The 19,727-nt window shown below is 40.1% G+C and overlaps 1 protein-coding gene and 1 pseudogene across 6 annotated transcripts in view; both read left to right on the top strand.

The window, feature by feature from the left end:
- The window catches only part of alk (ALK receptor tyrosine kinase), a 266,664-nt gene extending 252,848 nt beyond the window's left edge, over positions 1-13,816 (top strand). For 3 of the 5 annotated variants that reach the window (XM_058091042.2, XM_078795990.1, XM_058091043.2), the window contains 4 exons: positions 4,429-4,530; positions 5,174-5,308; positions 8,300-8,390; positions 10,239-13,815. In XM_058091042.2, coding sequence (XP_057947025.2) covers positions 4,429-4,530; positions 5,174-5,308; positions 8,300-8,390; positions 10,239-11,255 — 1,345 coding nt within the window. In that variant the 3' untranslated portion in view covers positions 11,256-13,815. Of the gene's footprint in view, positions 1-4,428; positions 4,531-5,173; positions 5,309-8,299; positions 8,391-10,238 lie in introns of all 5 variants that reach the window. The other 2 variants (XM_058091041.2, XM_058091039.2) reach the window with 1 other exon arrangement.
- Positions 13,817-15,177: 1,361 nt separating this feature from the next.
- On the top strand, positions 15,178-18,539 carry LOC131140522 (creatine kinase, testis isozyme-like; annotated as a pseudogene). Its single transcript, XR_013629724.1, has 7 exons — positions 15,178-15,483; positions 16,160-16,347; positions 16,427-16,781; positions 16,845-17,016; positions 17,789-17,912; positions 17,978-18,167; positions 18,246-18,539. The product of XR_013629724.1 is annotated as a creatine kinase, testis isozyme-like (transcript).
- Positions 18,540-19,727: the final 1,188 nt, after the last annotated feature.

Genomic DNA, 19,727 nt, shown 5'->3' with positions numbered 1-19,727 from the left:
AGTTTACACAACATCCAGATTACAGTGTTTACAATTGTGTGTCATAAAGTCTGCTTTAGGAAGGAATGACCTGCACTCTGTATGCAACAGTGTGTTGCTGAAAGGAGTCGCTCAGGGCCTCCAAAGTGTTGTGCACGGGTTGAGGTTGAGATGGATGTCGGCTTTGCCAACATCCATCTGTCATGGTGTCCACCGGGCTGCCAAGGACAGAGCCAGGTCTCCGAATTTTATTAAGTCTTTTTCTGTCTCTGACCGTGCCAACAACCAATAAATATATTCCTCTTTTGCATTGTTGTCTGGATTTGCACCAACATTTAATGGGTTCTTGCTAAGCATAATGGCTAAACCATAAATGGGTTTTGTAATTTGGTGTCATCTTGGCCGTGAGCCTAAGAGCACCAAGTCAGCCCGAAAGAAGAGAGAAAAGAAAGAGACCAACCCCGTTGCCTTGTTATAATGGTTGACAGCCCATGTAAAGCGTGCATATAACTAAATTCAGGTTCAAGTAAATCGTATAAAAAGAGCTTGGTTCCAGAGAACCAACATTATTTTTCTCAGCCCAGAATTCCTAGCAACAACCCTGTTTGTGATATTTATCACACATATATATCATTTTGTAATACAAATAAAATAAATAAAATTCAAATAATAAAAAAAAAATCTGCTTAGGACCCCCAATTTGGCCAGGGGCAAAACACTTGGAAATATTTCCAAACATTGAATAACAATGCACAAAAAACCAACTGGTACATGTAAAAGGCCTCTATTTGTGCTGTAGATTTCCTGGGACTGTTCAAATCCTCATCATCTAATCTGCAGCTCAACTTCCAGACTGGCTTGGTGTTGCTACAGGGGTTAGTCGAGACGGCTTATGAGCCCCATCGCCAAAAAGATGATCCACTGAAAGAATTATCCGTCTTTCATATAATAGATCTTTACATCTCTGAAAGACTAAAACACATAACAGCATGTTCGACTATATTTATAATGGATTTTAGAGCTCATTATGTATAAACATTAAAACAAAAGCCTTTTAAGAGCTTCCTTTTTGATATAGGAGTTTGTTTTAAGAGGAATAAGAGTGTGTAATGTCTTTCTCAGCACCATGTACACATTATCTCCTGCGCTTTGTTCTTTTTGTTTGTTTAGATTTTGACCCAAATTGATATCTGTCTCCTTTCATCTGTAATGCAGGTAATGTTCAATAGTGTTGTATGGGTACCCTTAGGTTAAAAGTGTACTTACATGCACATTATAAACAACAGAAAAAACCCTGACATAATGTGTAATGGCTTTAAGATGACAGTAAGTGAGGACAACATACCAAATAGAATTCCAAACAGTAAGCTTTTTTTAACAAATCCCCTAACGTCGCCAACAATAAACACTTTAATCAATCTCTGCATTGGAACGAAATGAAGACAAGATGAGCAATTTAATCGTCAGACACCTGACTTGACGACAGCCACTGTCATGTGCCAAAAGCTGTCACTTTTAAACACAAATAACAGATTTCCATTTATATTGTTGCATTTATCATTGCAAAAGAATCACTGCGTCTATGTTTGAATCCCGTCCCAGAGCCTCACTGCTGTTTTGCGCCACCTGGAAAGTACGAGAAACTACAGGAAAACACATAGACCTCTGCCAAGGCCAAATCTGAAAGTTACCCGACTTGCTGTTACAGCAGAGAAGCACCAAACTAAAATTGGTTTATTCGACATTTTAGTGAAACTGTGACTGGGTTTCATCAAGATGAGCACTGTCGGTTGGTTCAGTGAAAAAGCTGTGATTTTGCTTGTGTGTGTGTGTTGTAGTGTTATTCCATTGTAGCAAATTACTTTTAAAGACATACCTCTTCCCCAGAGAGAAAAACATCTTGAAATGTTCCTTCCTCTAAAGGTTAGGCTGTCAAAGATACTTTTAATGCATATTTGAACAGCTTCATGCGGCCAAGACATTTTGGGTTTTTGTTACTTGTTCTGTTTTTTTCTTCTCATTCTCTTTTCGGCGAAATGATCGCTGTACGCCCACGCCAGGTAGTTACCCTCAGTCATTATGACCTCCTCTTACTTGACAGGAGAAAAGGGAGGCCATGCTGCTGTTTTTTTTACTTTTACTTCCCAAAATGGCCCAAAGATTTGACAACTTTAGTTCTAAACTGCTCTAAATGTTTTAGTTTGAAACAATGATGAACCTCGGAAGTCAAACAAAATCAATCTCAGGAGGTTCATCCCTTCATTAAGTCAGATTTTGTCCTTAGATTGAACTTAAACCAGTTAAATACAGTACAGGTAATGGAAGCATTTCATCAGTTATTGCCATACAGAAAAAGTGCTTACCTTGAATAGGGATGGGTAGCGAGACTCAGTTCTATAATTTAAGATGCTGACGTTAACAGCAGTAACCAAACCAATAAGCAGTCCATGACTCCATAAGCAGTTTAGTGCTTAATGAACGCAGACTGGTTCACCTGTGATACTGTAGTACATGCTTGAAGGTCATATTGTGCGTCCCGACAGAGGAAAGGTCTGATGCTCTTTTAAACTTTATGTATACCTTAATACACACACAGTAGTGCTCAATTACAACACTGTACACACATTTTCACACACTTCCTCATATTCAACCAGTCACAGAGAGCGAAGTACATTCACAAACTCAAGCAGGTCGTTTTTATTGGTGAATTTATTACATTAATTTTTTTATATTGCCGATGTATTTTAATTAATTTTCTGTTCAACTAGCACATCACAAAATAAGGTAAAAATAAAAAGCATTGTTTTAGGGAAAGTTTTCCTTTTAATACAGGCACCGTTTAAACCAGGGGTCCCAAACATGCGGCCCGCGGGCCAAATGCGGCCCGCAGGACACTAGTTTGAGGCCCCCGCCTTGATATGAAAGTTTAATATTAGTGCGGCCTGCGCAAGTTTGATATGGATGCTGTATGGTATCATGTACCCAGAAAAAAATATTACGTTTGATTAATGTTCATGTTAAAGGTTAAATAACTGTTAATAGTTAACCTTCCTATCCGTGTGGAAGTGGTAAGTTTTTGGCTATTTAAGTTTAAAGGAAATAACTTGAAGGCTACCGTTTAGGTCGCTAGCTCTCTAGTTTGCGAGTTAGCATGTGTCTCAAGACCCTGCAGTTGCACAATATGCTGTAAATAAAAATAGTATAAATGTGACTATAGTCATGTTTTGTCATGTCTACAGGGCTCTAATAATGCTTTGTTCATTTTAATCTGAAAAAAATTATTTGTCTACCCACCAACTATGTGGTTTCTTCAGTTTTTATTATTTGCCGTTTTATTACTATTATTATATTTATTTATTACTGATTGATTGATTTTCTTTATTCTTGATTTGTTTATTTATTTTTCATCTTATTTTGTGCAGAAAAATAAAAATTAGAAAAGATATTTGAGAACAGTGGAATGTTTTATCAGAGCTTTTCCTGTAGAAAATCGAAACCAAAGCAAAGTTCATTCATTTTTCTGTTTTTAATAAATGCATTTGTTTTGTTTTTTTTGGAAAACCTGATGCGGCCCAGTCTCGCCCAGACCCTAGCTCCAGTGGCCCCCAAGTAAATTGAGTTTGAGACCCCTGGTTTAAACAAATGTACCGATTTGCAACCAGTATCAGATAAAACGAGGCACCAATTCCTTAGCTTGAGCTTAGCTTAGCTTCATCTATACTGCTACACTTGTGTCAAAATATTTATTTTATGTCTAAACTGGCAGGGGGAACATCCACATTGAACACGTTGCTGATGCCGCAAGTCCCAGAATGCACTCTGACTGGTCTGCTGGCAGAGTGTCTCTTTAGCGCTTACATAACTCATTTGAATAAAGTTAAAATGGTAATTTTATGGGACTGAATGCAGAATGATGGGCTGAGCAACCCTAATTTTCAGAGCCTCGAATCACCCATCCTGTAAACAATGTCAAACTTACTTTTTCCCTCCAGTTGGCACTTTTAAACTTGCATGTTGATACGATATATGTCGATTCTTCTTGGAGGACATGAAGGGCATTAAGAAGATGTTGTGAATCACACTTTGACCTCAACCATGGTCGACATTAGATCATTTCCCGACCAAAGGCAACGGCAAGTGAGCATTAAAATAGATTTGACATGCACCACCCAGCCCAGAGGGAATAAAAACACTCTTGCCTTCTTTGACAGATAAAGACTTCTCACACAGTCCTTCACACTAAGATGTTTGGAAAGCATTTGCATCGTCACGCTGATGCATCCACTGGTAGCACAGTATTAATTATTACATTTGAGATCTCTGCTCTTACCCTTCTGTTTTTTAGGCTGTTGCTAAGGAAACTGGGAAGCACATTGCAGCTGCTTTTCATGCTAATATTCTTACACCTTTTCCTGCTGGTTTCATGATATTGTGTGTGTGTTTGTGCAGGGCAAGCTATTACAGGAAAGGTGGACGTGCCATGCTGCCAGTAAAGTGGATGCCACCTGAGGCCTTCATGGAAGGCATCTTCACGTCAAAAACAGACACATGGTGAGAAGCCCTGACTGTTCTCTATCCTTCAGGACCATGAGGTCAAACGTGCTGTCACCGTGACTCCATATTAGTGTTTCATGATCACACTTCTGTCATTCTTCACTGTATTCCTCCCTCTGTCCTAAATCCTGTCCAAGCCAGAGACCATTCATTCATTTTCTACCGCTTTTCCTCACGAGGGTCGCTGGGGTGCTGGAGCCTATCCCAGCTGTCTTTGGGCGAGAGGGTACACCCTGAACTGCTCGCCAGCCAATCACAGGGCACATATAGACAAACAACCATTCACACTCACATTCATACCTATGGACAATTTGGAGTCGCCAATTAACCTAGCATGTTTTTGGAATGTGGGTGGAAACCGGAGTACCCGGAGAAAACCCACGCATTGAGAACATGCAAACTCCACACAGAGATGGCCGAGGGTGGAATTGAACCCTGGTCTCCTAGCTGTGAGGTCTGTGCGCTAACCACTCGACCGCCGTGCCGCAGCCAGAGACCAATGTTTTTTTAATTCTTCGCCATGTGTCTTTTTTTATATGCTCTTATATAGACTTTACAGCCTCGGCTTTAATAGCGCTTGTGATTCATGACTTGATTGTCCTTCTTTCCCACCCCTTTTCTCTCATCACATTACTCCTAGGTCATTTGGGGTGTTGCTGTGGGAGATCTTCTCCCTGGGCTACATGCCTTATCCAAGTCGCAGTAACCAAGAGGTGCTGGACTTTGTGACCAACGGTGGAAGAATGGACCCACCCAAGAACTGCCCTGGGCCTGTGTATGTAAAGATGCACACACGCACACTGCGGAATATAAAATATGAAATGTTAATTCATTCATTCATTTTCTACCGCTTATCCTCACGAGGGTCAAGGGGGTTGCTGGAGCCTATATCCCAGCTATCTTTGGGCGAGAGGCGGGGTACACCCTGGACTGGTGGCCAGCCAATCACAGGGCACATATAGACAAACAACTATTCACACTCACATTCATACCTATGGACAATTTGGAGTCGCCAATTAGGGTCGGATTGAACTTGGGTCTCCTAGCTGTGAGGTCTGCGTGCTAACCACTCGACCGCCGTGCAGCCCCATGAGATGTTAATATAAATGTTAAATCTAAAACCAAGACAAAGATTCTGAGAGGTCCAGGAAAAAAATGCATGTATGTATCCCTAGTTAATCACAGTTAATTGGTTCCATACCCATACCTTGACAATGAAGATTTCCTTATTTTTGAATACAATATTTTTGTAGTTAAAGCATCAAAAACTTGTTTACGACTTTCTAAATATGTTTATTAACATTATTAGAGCCCTCTAGACATTACCTAACACCACCATAGTCACCTTTACACTTGTATTACCCAATATAGTAGACATAACATGAGTCAATAAGGCATTTGAGACATAAATAAGACACATGCTTGTGTTTGTTGCTGTAAATGTGTTCCCGAAGGGAGCGGATTGAGTGGTCAACAAGAAGTGACATCTGGTTTAGATTTGACTTTCGTCTTGTCGTTGTCTGTGTTTTTATTAGGGATTATTGTACGTAGTCTGAGATAATTCAAACCTGCAATAACAGCCTGTTGTTCCAGCAATCAAGTCTGGTGATTGTGTGCCTCACCGAACATTACAGTAACATTACTGACACCTAGTGACTAGTCTAGAAGACTACATCACTATATTTGAACACATCTTTGAATGCCTCATATTTGCATTTTAGTTAATTTAGTTATTTTTATGCTTGATAATGCTTAATTTAAGCAAAAAATAAATAACATTAGCTTAAACATGCATATGTTTGGCTAATAATAGTCCATATTCAACCAAAAAAACAGCATTTGTTAATATATTGTCGAAAAACCATGATCAAATGAAGCCGAGAAATTCTCACCGGGATGACCGTATACACACAGCAGTACCATTTGTTATGATGTTTATACAAGCTGTTCATAAACTGCACACAGATGTAGTGGGATGAGGAGGGGGGGGGGGCACAATGTTAGGGCAATCTACTTGAAACTCCACTTCAACTGCACGAGAACCTTGTTGAAGCAAAATCTGTGTATGACAGGCAAAGAGGGGAAAATTGCTCCTTGTCCCCACTGTACACGGCATGACAAGCGACAGCTGACAGAAGTTGAAATTGGCACTGCTTCAAAATACAGTACACATTTTTTAGCTACCGTTGCAACAAACATTGTTACTAGTAGAGGTAAAAGTATAAACCTCAACCACTGGCGGAGGCCACTATAAAACCATAGACCTAGCCAGGAATGCCTTGGGGGATTTCAGTAAGAACCAACATCAACTTTCTTTCATGTTTGTCTCTGAGCTTGAAAACAATGTCATGGGAAGTTGTAGCTGAAAATCCACATTACAGGTTAAAAAAGGACTGGGTTGGGTTTAAAACCCACACAGACACACACTCTAAAACAATACATCTACTGAAAGTTCTTACTTTTACATAAATGTTTCTGAGCACACCAGCATAGCTATAAATTAAAATATTTTGAGAAAAAAAAACACAAATACGAGTGATTTGCGCTGTTGAAGGGCTGCAGAAGAAGAAAAAACATAGACACGGGGTCCATTTCTAGTACTATGGCAGCACTCCAAATTCTACTTTTTCACTTCCGATACCATACCGATATCGCAGCCTTGAGTATCAGCCAATACCAATATCGTTCCCATACAATATCAGCATGAATCATACATTCATTTATTACTTATTTTGTAGTGTGGAATGTTTGAAATTTTTCCCATAGGAAATAAAACAAATGTGTTCAAGACACACAAATTTGTTTTCCTCCATCCATATGTTTATTAACACCACAAGAGTCAACGTGCCAAAGGACACAATACAACAACGTGTTTCATGCAATATTGTACAATAACCGAGACATTTTTTCATATAAAACGGGGTATTCAAAAACCAGCTTTATGCAATATTGTACAATAACCGAGACATTTTTTCATATAAAACAGGGGGTATTCAAAAACCAAAGTTTGACTATAATTTGACTAGCCTAACCTTAAAATATTATTATACAACAGATTTTAAGTGAAAACTTTGAAAGATTCAATATTCAGTGCTTGATGTCAGGAAAAAAGTTGTCATCAGCAGTCAGTGAAATTGATCTTCAATCTGAGAGAAGTCAATTGAAAGAAATAATGGGAGCAGGCACTCATTATTGATGTCCTTGAGAACATATTAAAACATTTTTCTATCTCACATTTTAAATTATAAACCCAAGCTTTGTAGGTTTCTTCACTTCAATTTTCAGAGTGCATACACGTACAGTACATACTTGTATGCTCGTGCACATACACACACAAATAAGGGCATTGCCTTGAATAAAAAACACAAAAAACATGTACACTCTACATACAGGTACAACTACTTTGGAAGTTGTACAATCTTGGTATTTTCGATTAAAATGACTGTTGATTATACAGGCACGGCTCAAGCCTTAATATAAATCAATAGACTAGTATCACATTATCCACTTGCTTGGTTTTAATTGTCATTCAGCTTAACTGTCTCTTTTTTGCACTTCAATTAAATTCAGTTTATATTTTCATTGAAATGTTATGTGTGTAAACGTCTTAATGTAAAAGGAATGACTCAATCAGCTTGGTTGGCCAATTTTGTAAGAAATACGTATTTTTCTCTCAGCTTGGTGATTGGTGGAAATTTGTATACACTGCACAACTATACAGTTTATTCACATCTATACATTCTTGTGTACTTCTTGTGTACTCCAGATACCGTATAATGACTCAAAGTTGGCAGCATCAACCTGAGGACAGACCGAATTTCTCAACTATCCTGGAGAGGATTGACTACTGCTTGCAGGTAAGAAAGTGTTTATAGTACTGTAGCTCTACGTTTCCGTATTTGAGACGTATTCTGGAAAAAAAATCTGCATAATACAATACAATGCAACAATGATTTGTTAAAAGAAAGCAGAATATTCTGCTTTCACATTATTATAATGAGAATAATGTCTCTTTTTGTGTCATGGAAAACATCTTCATCACAACACACCTGAGGAGTAGCAGGCGCCATCTGTAGTGCTGATTAAAGAGAAAGTGCTGCTCAATGCAGTGTGCAGCATCTCAAGAGCAAAAGTTGCAAAACATTTCAAAATTGACTCTAAAAGAATTAGACATCAGGAAAAAAACAGAAAACAATCAAATATCCACTGACAGAAAGACTGTGCTTCGCTGGAGGGAGAAAAAGATAGTTAGAAAGGAGTGGAGCAGAAAGCTTTTAGAGTGCTTTTATTCCATGCGGGTACTGTCCAGAAAAACAATAAGAAGGGTAAGTGACAGCAGTCTCCCACAGTATAGAACACCTACTGTGGAACCTGTTTTTCCATTTGTACCCATCTTTGTACAGTTGTCCCTCGTTTATTGCGGTTAATTGGTTCCAGTCCAGTAATTGAATTTCAATGAAGTAGAAGTCAATATTAATAAACTGAATTTTTTGTAGTTACAGCATAGAAAACCTGTGTATGACTTTGTATGTTTACGTTTTAACAATAGTCACCCAAAAGTCACCTTTACACTCTTTACACTCCCATTATTCTTTGTTGACGCCACATTGCGCAGGATACTGTAGGGACTTAAGAGACAGTCGCTGCCAGCATAGTAAGCTACCAAGCTAACGAGTTAGCCTCAAAAATGTACTTGATCTAAACTTAAGAAAGTCTTTCAAATGGAGTAGGGAGGAAGGACAAAATAAGAAGCCAAAAAATACCACTTCCACATGGAATGGGAGGAGAACTTCTTTTCATGTCGGAGTGTGGTGGTAATGTAATGTCTCATCAGTATAACAATACTTTACACCTAGTGACCAGAATACTGCATATGCTGTAACTTGTATTTATTTTATTTTTTTGTTACAAATAGTATTGGTAGGCTATGGAAAACCACTCATTATTAATTAATGACTTTTTTAACAATCACGCTGTTGTCTGGTCTAAGTTGAGAGCTGGTGTATCCACTGCGTCAGTCTGTCCTGTTGTTTTGTTATAGCGAGGCTTTGTGTTATTCCGACAAAAATATAGTATTACAGGTTAGCTGCTACAATAATAATATTGCTCTAGCTTGGTTGATATACAGGTCAGTCATGTAAATGGAATACTGTTGACGTTTTTTTTGTTAGAGTTTAAGGGTCAAAGCAGCTGTGTCCCGATCACATGCATTGTTAGCTAGCTCACATTAACTAGTTTTCTGGGACAGAAAAGGGAAATAAAGAAATATATGTTCATGTTTCGCATAAAGATTGTGAATGAAAAATTCTCCAAAAGTGCTAGAATAGCTGAACAACAACAGGTTTGGTAAGAAAGTGATCAGACATGCTGGTATCGATTGGCGTAGACTATGTCAAGCTCAATATGAGACGTAACATTTTGCTGGCATTTTGCCTTCGTGACAAAGAAGACATATAGGATTTGCCGCTGAATGCTGATCAGTTTTTATGATCGGCTTTATCGGCATCACATGACATTTACAGAAATCGGACAATATTTACCTATGTCCGATTGATCGGCGCATCTCCACATCATACGCAATCATTGTGTGTTGATTTTGTTGTTAAGTATAACACTCATCAACATTGCATGTTTAACAATGTAACCTGAATGACAACACTGGTGATAACAAACCTGTGCTCTTATGATGATTTACTGCACTGCAGGACCCTGATGTGGTGACCATGCCTTTACCTATTGAGTACGGGCCTATCCTGGAAGAGGAGGAGTGTGTACCTGCGCAGCTTGATGACCCATCGGGGCCTACCATACTGGTGAATGCTCAGGTGCCTGATGGGGAGCTCCCACAACCACCTCCATGCTACTCCACAGAGGAAAGTCATAGAGGCGGGGAACACACAGCTGGAACAAGCAGATCATCCGAGGCCCAAGGAAAGACACCAGCTCAGTCCTACCTCCATCAACACCAGCAACCTCACATCACCATGACAACCACTGTCACCTCCACAGCCACAGGCACACTCACTGCAAAGGGACCCTCCCAGTCGGGCCCAGAGGGGGGCCACATCAATCTTGCCTTCACTCAGGGCCACCCAGCAGAGAAGGACAGCCACAACGGGAAGAGCAGCAGTCTTTGGAACCCCACATATGGATCCTGGTTTCTGCAGCAGCAACAGAGGAAGCAGCAGAGGCAGGGAGGGGTGGGTGGCGTTGTCGGCATGGGCAACAGCAGCGGCAGGGTGCCCGGTGAAGGGCAGGAGCATGTGGGACGGACTGTGGCTGAAGTGGCTGGTTCTATGGGTCTCCAGCATAAATTCCAACATCAGCACCAACTTCAGATGCTGCATCAGCATCAGCAGCAGCAGCAGGGTCTTTGCAGACCCCAGTTAGTACCACCATCTCCAGCCACCCAAACACCCCTACTTTTAGATTCAGCAGCTTTGCCACCTGTTCCCCTCTATAGACTGAGACGTTTACCCTGTGGAAGCATCGGTTATGGCTACCAGGAGCAGCAGGGCATGTCAATGGAGTCCAATCCCCCTCCGCCCCTTGCACCCCAACAGGGCGCATCTACCGCCCACCAGAGAGCCCCCGTGCCCACCTCGGTGTCCCTGAGTCGGTCAGCATTATCAGAGGACAGCCGACCACTATTAGTCACCATGGGGACAGTGCATGACCCCCGGCTGCCCAAAATGGAGGGTCACAATGCCACTGTGCTTTAGCCAACATGCCTGTACCACATTTTTCACTCCCCAAGACTGTGTTCACTGTGTCAGGAAAGACGGTTTACACCATCCTCGCATCCTTGGCTTTTTCCCTCCAGTTTGGAAACCACTAAGGAGCACAACCAGGAGCTCGATCCATGACATTTTTGCTATGAGAAACTCAAGAGGGGCGATCCCCAAAATGAACATTAAAAGCACATCAAAGAACATTGGATGGCAAAATGAAAAAGGTTAGTTTTTAAGTCGAAGAAATGTATTTTTTCATCATTGAAAGGAGCATGCCTGGGTGCGACCTCAGAGGATGGAGTTTATAGCAGAGATTTCAAGTGAACAGTTTTTGTGAGCCCACTGACTGATGGCTGGAGAAGCACTAGAATGGACAATTATTCTGATTTAAATCTCTACAGTTGGCCGACTTCAGACTTGATTCACATAGTCTGATGACTGCGGAGACCAATTTAAAAGTTGCTGCTGCCAGCCACATATTTCATTTCTATTGCAGGACCCTCACGCTGTTCATTACCCACATCCCTCGTTGAGGCAAAAAAAAAAAAAAAAAAAGCTTGGCAGGTAACTTCTACTGTCTGAGAATAGTATGTTGGATTTACAGAGACATGTGTAGTAAAAAGAAAAGCTACGAAAATGTGTTTCTCTTGATGTTTGCTTGCCTGCGTGTTTATTTATTCATTTCTTTATTTATTATTTGGATGTGGCTCTATGAATTATTAATGAACAAGCTTCTTAAAGTACAAGCGAACTCATTTTGCATCAGTTGACTCTCACGTCAGGTTTTAAGCTGTTTGAAAGGATTAAGAGCAAACTAAGGAAAAAGGAGTACGAATGCTGTCCAAAAATATACAGGAGGTCCTCGGACTGTGTGCCTGTTTCGCTCCTATAACGGCAAAGTCAAGTTTTAGTAGAAGTTGGAATTTATACCTAAATTAACACCAAAGTTCCTCACACGGTACAGTAATCCCTCGCCATGAATTTTGTGGTTTCACTCTATCATGGTTTGTCAAAAATTTATTCATAAATCATGCTGTTTTGTGGTGGAAAACAACTTATTAGTTAAAATGATCTATTTGTAATGAAAATTTTTATATTTTTGCTTATATTAAGAATTTTCAAACGAAAAATTGTTAATTTAAAGTACAAATATAAGAAATCCACTTATCACGATTAGATCTGAAACCAATTAATTGCAATAAATGAGGGATTATTGTACACACATGCACTGGTTGTGTGTGACATGTGTCATACAGTAATAGCATGAAGTAGTAAAATCAAAACAAAACTCCTTTGATGCCTGTGATTGGCTTGCATACCAGAAGGGGCAAAATCTTTCAAATGTTTTCATCTTTATCCTTGATGTTCTTGATCCTTGATTTTTGGACCAGGCATGCAGACAATTTTCCGAGTCTAATTTCGCTTTACTTTTGCTTTTCTTTTCTCTTTTCGGAAGAGTCTGCTTCACCTTGGGGGACACAATGACAGCAAAAAAAAGTTAACAAAAGAAGAGTGATGTCCTTCCTGAGTGTAGCGCCGCACGACTATGCATTCTTTCACTGTGCGCACATGAGGTTGCTTATTGGTTTTGAACAATATTAATATTCATAGGGGTGCGTCGTAGCCATGAAACGTCATAACATGAGGACCGCCTGTAAAGAGTAAATGCAGGGATTTCCATGCGTCCTCTGTTGTGCCCTTTGAGGGTGGATGCAAAAACAAAGCGCTGATGCAGGTAAAGCAGAGATTATTAAAAAGCACCATCAGCAACAATCTGTTCACTGCTTTGTTGCTGTTCAACTCAAATAAGTCGCCTCCGGCGTCCACAAACTGAGATCTTGTGTTCATGACTTGACTGTGTTGAAAAGTTGATGGAGATTTTTCTTTCATTATCCCTTTTTAATAGTAAAAAAATAATGTTTTTTTGTGTGCAGTTATATAGACAGTGAATATTGCTGAATCAATGTTAACCTTCAAATTTGTTATCTGGAAGTGCTCCAACATTTACATATTTTATCTTTTCTATTACAGAACCAACGTCGTGGAATACAAATGGGTGTGAATGGTAATATTGGAAAAAAAATGCATTTGTTCATCATGTGTATAAACAGTTTGGGTGTAATTTGCTCATTTTCCACACACACACACACAAACACACATCTGTCTTGAGTTTCCTGTTCCGTTTTAAGGCTGTCACATCGTGTATCCAAGTAATAAACACCACAAGCTGCTGATGTCTGTCAGCTCTTACATGCATTGGCAAGCTTGTCAGTCCATCTGCTGTCAGAACACTCTGACTGGTGAAGACAAATGCATCCTTGTTGGCCAGATCAATGAGTGATTAGTGTTTTTGCTTTTGTCTCCTGTACATGTATGGCTTATATATTATATCACTTTGTGTTCCTTTTGCAGCTCATAATGTACAAAGACATACTGAACTGCACCTGTAAATGATGTAATTACAGAGTATTGTACTATGGCACGGGTAAATGCTGTACCCATGGGAAGACATTCGCCAAAATGAATAAATTACTATATAATATGAGTTTTATGTTTCCTAAAAAACTCTTACAGGACAATATTTTTGCAACTCTGCTTATTAGTGAAACTGAATCACAACAGTGGTGCAAGAGCACACTATACCATCACCGGCCATTAAATCAGGTAAAATGATCCAATGCTATGGAGAAAAGAAATCTTCAGTGACATTTGACAGCCATAAACAAACCTATTTGGAAGAAATATTGTCATGTTTACTGATTCTCAGTGAATATTGTGCAAAAACTATTTAATTCCAGGAGCTCATTATAGACAGTTCTCCACCAAATCGCTAGGGGGTAGTGTTTTCCTGAGGGAGAGCTACCTCAACTTCCTGTAGAGATGTACTGAAAGTACAGTCATCCCTGGTTTATTGTGGTTCATTGAATTTCCACAACATGGAATTCAATGTTATTAAAAGGAATATTTTCATAGTTTCAGCATAGAAAACCTTTTTCTGTAGAATGTATGGTAATTGTTTCATTAGTTTGAACATGCATTCAAGTTAGATTGGAATACATCACATATATCACACCCCCGTCTGTTTCACATCATTTGTTCACTTCCTGTATTCAAATCTAGTATCTGCTAGTTTAAATACACATACAGTAAAATACAAGGTAAAGTAACAATGTTGTTATATAGTACTCAAAAAGTACTTGTCACTCTAAAGAATTCACATAACAATCATAATTCATTCATTCATTTTCTACTGCTTATCCTCATGAGGGTCGCGGGCGTGCTGGAGCCTATAATAATAATAAAAAAATAATAATGATAATAATAATCAAAGCCCGTCTGAAAAGATTACTAGGAAGCTGGGGTCAAAGGTTATATTAGGTTCATTTGGGGGAATTGGAGCAATCAGCATTCTCTGAAGTGACTATGGCCTAAAATGTGTGTTCATGTTGCCTGTACATTTATTTCATCAACAGCTTATAATATATTAGGAAATTACAATTGCAGTCTGCTACCACCAGTTTATTATGGAATTAGCTCTGCAGAAGTAGAGAAACAGACAAGGTATGGATGCAACTATTTCGCCCCCTGGCGGCCACAAACTAAAACTATAGTAGGTCACATGGGGAATCGACTGGGATTGCCAATTACTGTACTGTTGATTTGGGGCAATACTGCATATTTTGTTAGCAAGTGTACTAATACTGTCCTGGAAAGTTGTATCGATCCTGTCCGTTAATAGTGTAATTATAATGAATAATATATACATTAACGGTGTTTTTAAATTGTTACCTTAATATTTGTACACGAATCATGCTTTTTTGGTCCAGTAGCATACATTTATATTATGAATCCATTGTTAATTTACATTTTAACGCTTTTAAAGGTCGTTATTGCGCGTCCAGGTGGTGACGTCATAAGCGTTATCCAGGAAGTTGGATAAGAAGGCTTTGTTTGTATACGTTGTTTTTGCCCAAAAAGCAAGCGTTTCTTTGCGATGTCTTTTAACAGGTCGTCCACGTAGCGTTTGCCACGTTTATAATACAACACGTAACGGTGACGTATTGACTATATAAGTTGGCAATATATTAAAAAAAAAACACTCAACAGGACAGCATTGTCTGTGCAAACTTCATATCTCCGACGAGTCATCATTTACTGTAACATTGCTTTATCTGTCAAGAGAACAGGACGGAAGCATGTCAGACACTATTGAACAAGTGTAAGTCACACACAAAAAGACCTCTATATTCGGTATGTATTTGACGGCAGCTGAATAATTTACTTTCATAATAGTTTTTGTGATAATAGACTGCTGAAACAATTGATAAGTTTATATATTTGTGGATGTAGTTGACAGTATGGTGGTCTATCTGCCAGCAACATAGTGACAGTTAGCATCTACATCCACTAGATGGCAGGATTTAACTCATTTAACTTGTTGCTAGGGTGTGCATACTGCAGCCCAGGGGCCGTTCTGGCCCGCAGCTCAATTTTTATTGGTCCCTGACACATTATAAAAATAAAACAAGGTGCAATTGTCGGGGCATTGAATCACAAATGGTCCATTTAAGTTGTCTTAAAAGGTTTTTTTTCCTCTCTGAACCTGCTCATCGCTTTATGCTCAATAGCTAGGTGGTACAAACTCTTTTCATTTTTAAGTATATGTCCCTTAGTGGAAAATGTTAAGACACCCCTGACCTATTCAAACAACAGTATGAGTCATGTTACGCAAATTAGCTCAATAAAAGGTTAGCAAAGTGCTCTCATTAAAATAAGTGTCCTTGAAACTGAGCATACTTTTGTGAAGGGAGAATAGTAATGGATCATCTTAGACAAGTGTAATCTCCTTGGAACAGTGACCAAACTGTGTTGTCATCTCAATATATCGTGTTTAGCTGTCAAAAAATGGCCAACCTTCAGTTGAAGGGTTTGACAGCTGAGGACGAGTTCCCAGATCTCAGTAAGCACAACAACCACATGGCCAAGTTCTTAACCATGGACATTTACCAAGCGCTGAGGGAGCGGACTACCCCCAATGGCTTCACCATAGACCGTGTCATCCAGACAGGTGTTGATAATCCAGGTGAGGTAACTTTGTGATGTAGCTTTGTAACTTGTCATGCCCCGCTGTTAAATGACGATGCATGCTGTGATGCGTTCAGGTCACCCATACATCATGACTGTTGGCTGCGTGGCGGGAGATGAAGAGTCATACGAAGTCTTCAAAGAGCTGCTAGATCTGGTCATTGAGGACAGACATGGAGGCTACAAACCAACAGACATGCATAAGACTGACCTCAACCCGGACAACCTCATGGTAAAGGACATCACTAGCAACATACGACAGACTGATCATGTGATAAATACCTCTTTGGTCCCACAAGGGTGGTGATGACCTGGACCCTGAATATGTTCTGAGCTCCCGCGTTCGTACAGGCCGCAGCGTCCGCGGATTCTGCCTGCCGCCACTCTGCCGACGAGGCGAGAGACGCGCTGTAGAAAAGCTCTCAGTTGAAGGTAGACTTCCATCATAGATTGGAGAACAATGTCATGGCAGCAAATGTTTTGATCTTTCTGCAGTTCTGGCATCGCTAACCGGAGACCTGCAGGGGAAATACTACTCATTGAGGGACCTTTCAGAAGCTGAGCAGCAGCAGATGATTGATGACCACTTTATGTTTGACAAGCCGGTGTCCCCTCTGCTGCTGGCCTCCAGGATGGCCCGTGATTGGCCTGATGCCAGAGGCATCTGGTGAGATACACGCCTACATGGAAGGCCAAAAAATGGGGATGTCTAGTATTTATGGGTACTAGTGGTGTGTCAGTCATTAACAAACGGGTCAAAAGAACCAGTTATTTTTTGTGAACGGAATGAACGAGGTCACCACCCCTACAATACCCGTTCAGTCGGTTCAGTTGCAAATGCTTTGTTTTGATTGGTTAGCTGACTGAAAGACCGAGAGATTGACCGACACTGTCGGTGACCTTGTACATTCCGTTCTCAAAAAAGAACTAGTTCTTTTGACCGGTTCGTTCATGGCCGACACACCACTAGTCATCACGTGTTGTTGCGCTGTTGAGTTGGAACGAACGTGAACGTGAATGAACGGACTGACTCAACATGGTTGACAGGTCTAAGCACAGGAGGAGATCACAGGCTAACGACCAATTGACCAAAATGGCCGAAATGAACGGATCGGTACCGATAATTATCGGTCCAATATCAGCATAAAAATAGTTGATATTGATATCAGATTTTTTTTCCCGATCATTAAAACCAGTATTAAAAATGCTGTTACATGTGATGAAAGCTCCAGTGAAGAATGCTTCACATGCATTTCTCATAATTTAACCTTTTATCTCAGTTTTAATCTCATATTACGACTTTTTATAAAATTTTTATGACTCTCATATGTATGATTTTGTCTTGTATTTAAGGCATAATTACGACTTGGGCTATTATGAATCGGGCTTCATATTCCCTCCTGTAGATACATTCAAATGTATATAATCCTCTTTTAAAGGCACAATGACAACAAGACGTTCCTGGTGTGGGTGAATGAGGAGGACCATCTGCGAGTGATCTCCATGCAGAAAGGAGGCAACTTGAAAGAAGTGTTCACTCGCTTCTGCACCGGTCTCACCGAGGTTTGGAAGAGCAAGCTCATCGTGTCCCTGATTTAACAAGTCTTAATACTTCCTGCCCTTTTTAGATCGAGTCGCTGTTCAAGAACAAAGGTTTTTCTTTCATGTGGAATGAGCACCTTGGCTACATCCTGACTTGCCCATCCAACCTCGGCACTGGTCTGCGTGCTGGTGTCCATGTGAAGTTACCAAACATGAGCAAGCACCCGGAGTTTGAGGAAGTTCTTAAGAGGCTGAGGCTCCAGAAACGTGGAACTGGTAAACAAAAATTGAATTTGGTCCAGATGACAATGTTGCAAGTCACCAAAAGTCCCGCTCATGTCAATTGTCCCTTAGGTGGCGTGGACACCGATGCTGTGGATGGAGTCTTTGACATCTCAAACGCTGACAGACTGGGCTTCTCTGAGGTGGAACTAGTGCAGATGGTGGTGGATGGTGTTAAGCTGCTGGTGGATATGGAGAAGAGTCTGGAGAAGGAGGAGTCCATTGATGACCTGATGCCCGACCAGAAGTAGAACCGTACCCAACCTCACTTAGAATCTATTGAAATTAATGACTCAATCCTGCACGGTATACTTCTGTAATGTTGATGGCCTAAAATAAAAATGATTGGGCTTACTGTGAAAATAATGCAGCAAAATAAGTGGAGCCCATTAGCGCCAAAAATTACATTTGTCACATGGGGAGTAATTTGTGTAATTAGGTTAAATGTGTGGAAAAAGGTGATTGTGAAAAAGGTGTGTGAGGTCAGTATCAGGGAAAATCTAGGGATAAGGGAAAATCTAGGGATGGGGGTCGGTTGTTGGCCAAATGACTTCCAATCAGGAGTTTGACCAAGGAGATGCTAGCCAGTATGTTCTCGCAGGTAAACAGGAAAATACTTTGTCAGATTTCCCTGAAGTTTTAAAAAAAATACCTAGGTTTGGTTTCCATTTGTTTACACTAGAACTGGATCAAACATAAGAATGCTTTTTCTCAGCCAACATCACCATCCAAGGCAATCGGGTCTTCTCCCTGGATGTGAGCTTTTTCTCCATAGCAATAGTTTGTTTTGCAGCTATTTTCTTTAGTGGGCAAGGGGGCAAAACTTAAGTTTGATAAAAGTTGCTGACCCAGTAAAGGTTACCGACCCCCACATAGTAACACCAAATTAAATTGATATATTAATTACCTGTCATTGTAAATAGTGTTTTTAACACTTTTACTCCACTGGTTATAACCCATCACATGATCAGTAATTTTGACGAAAAATAAGTCTGTCCCAGAGCCACAATGACTACAACTTGATGGTCTGGATGAGATCTATCTGATACATTCCCGTGAAAAATCGAGTCAAGCAATCATCCAATCATCCTTGAGTCATGTGACAGCAGAAAGAATCGACTGACGCTTGTCCATGCTGTGTGGCAGAAAACAAAAACAAACTTCCAAAATAGTCTTTCCACATGTCAACAAACAAGATCAATCACAGGGGGGTTCTAACATGAAGCAGATTTATACCTTATACCCTACATGGACTCTATAATAGAGTTTTGCATATGACATGGCTAATACCACCTTAGTGTGGAAGTGGTCATTAACATTAAGTCAACTCCAAGGCCATAAAATTAGTGACAATGTCAACATCAAGTGCGGTGTAGCCTGTCCCTGTCCCAATTCCCCATCACCATGTCATAACTGGTTGGCAGTAACATTGTTTACATAAACCCGTTAACATTGGATTAGTTTTCAGCTCTGTGTGTTTTCAGACTCCAAATTGTTGTTGCTGTTTAAATCCCAAGTGATTTCCTTTTTTTTTTAACATTGTATAAGCAGCTA

Source organism: Doryrhamphus excisus, linkage group LG14 (genome assembly GCF_037039965.1).
Source record: "Doryrhamphus excisus strain RoL-2023G ecotype Guam linkage group LG14, RoL_Dexc_Guam_v1.1, whole genome shotgun sequence".
Lineage (NCBI taxonomy): Eukaryota > Metazoa > Chordata > Actinopteri > Syngnathiformes > Syngnathidae > Doryrhamphus > Doryrhamphus excisus.
Note: the sequence above shows the minus strand (reverse complement) of the source record. Positions and strands in the feature narration are given on the sequence as shown.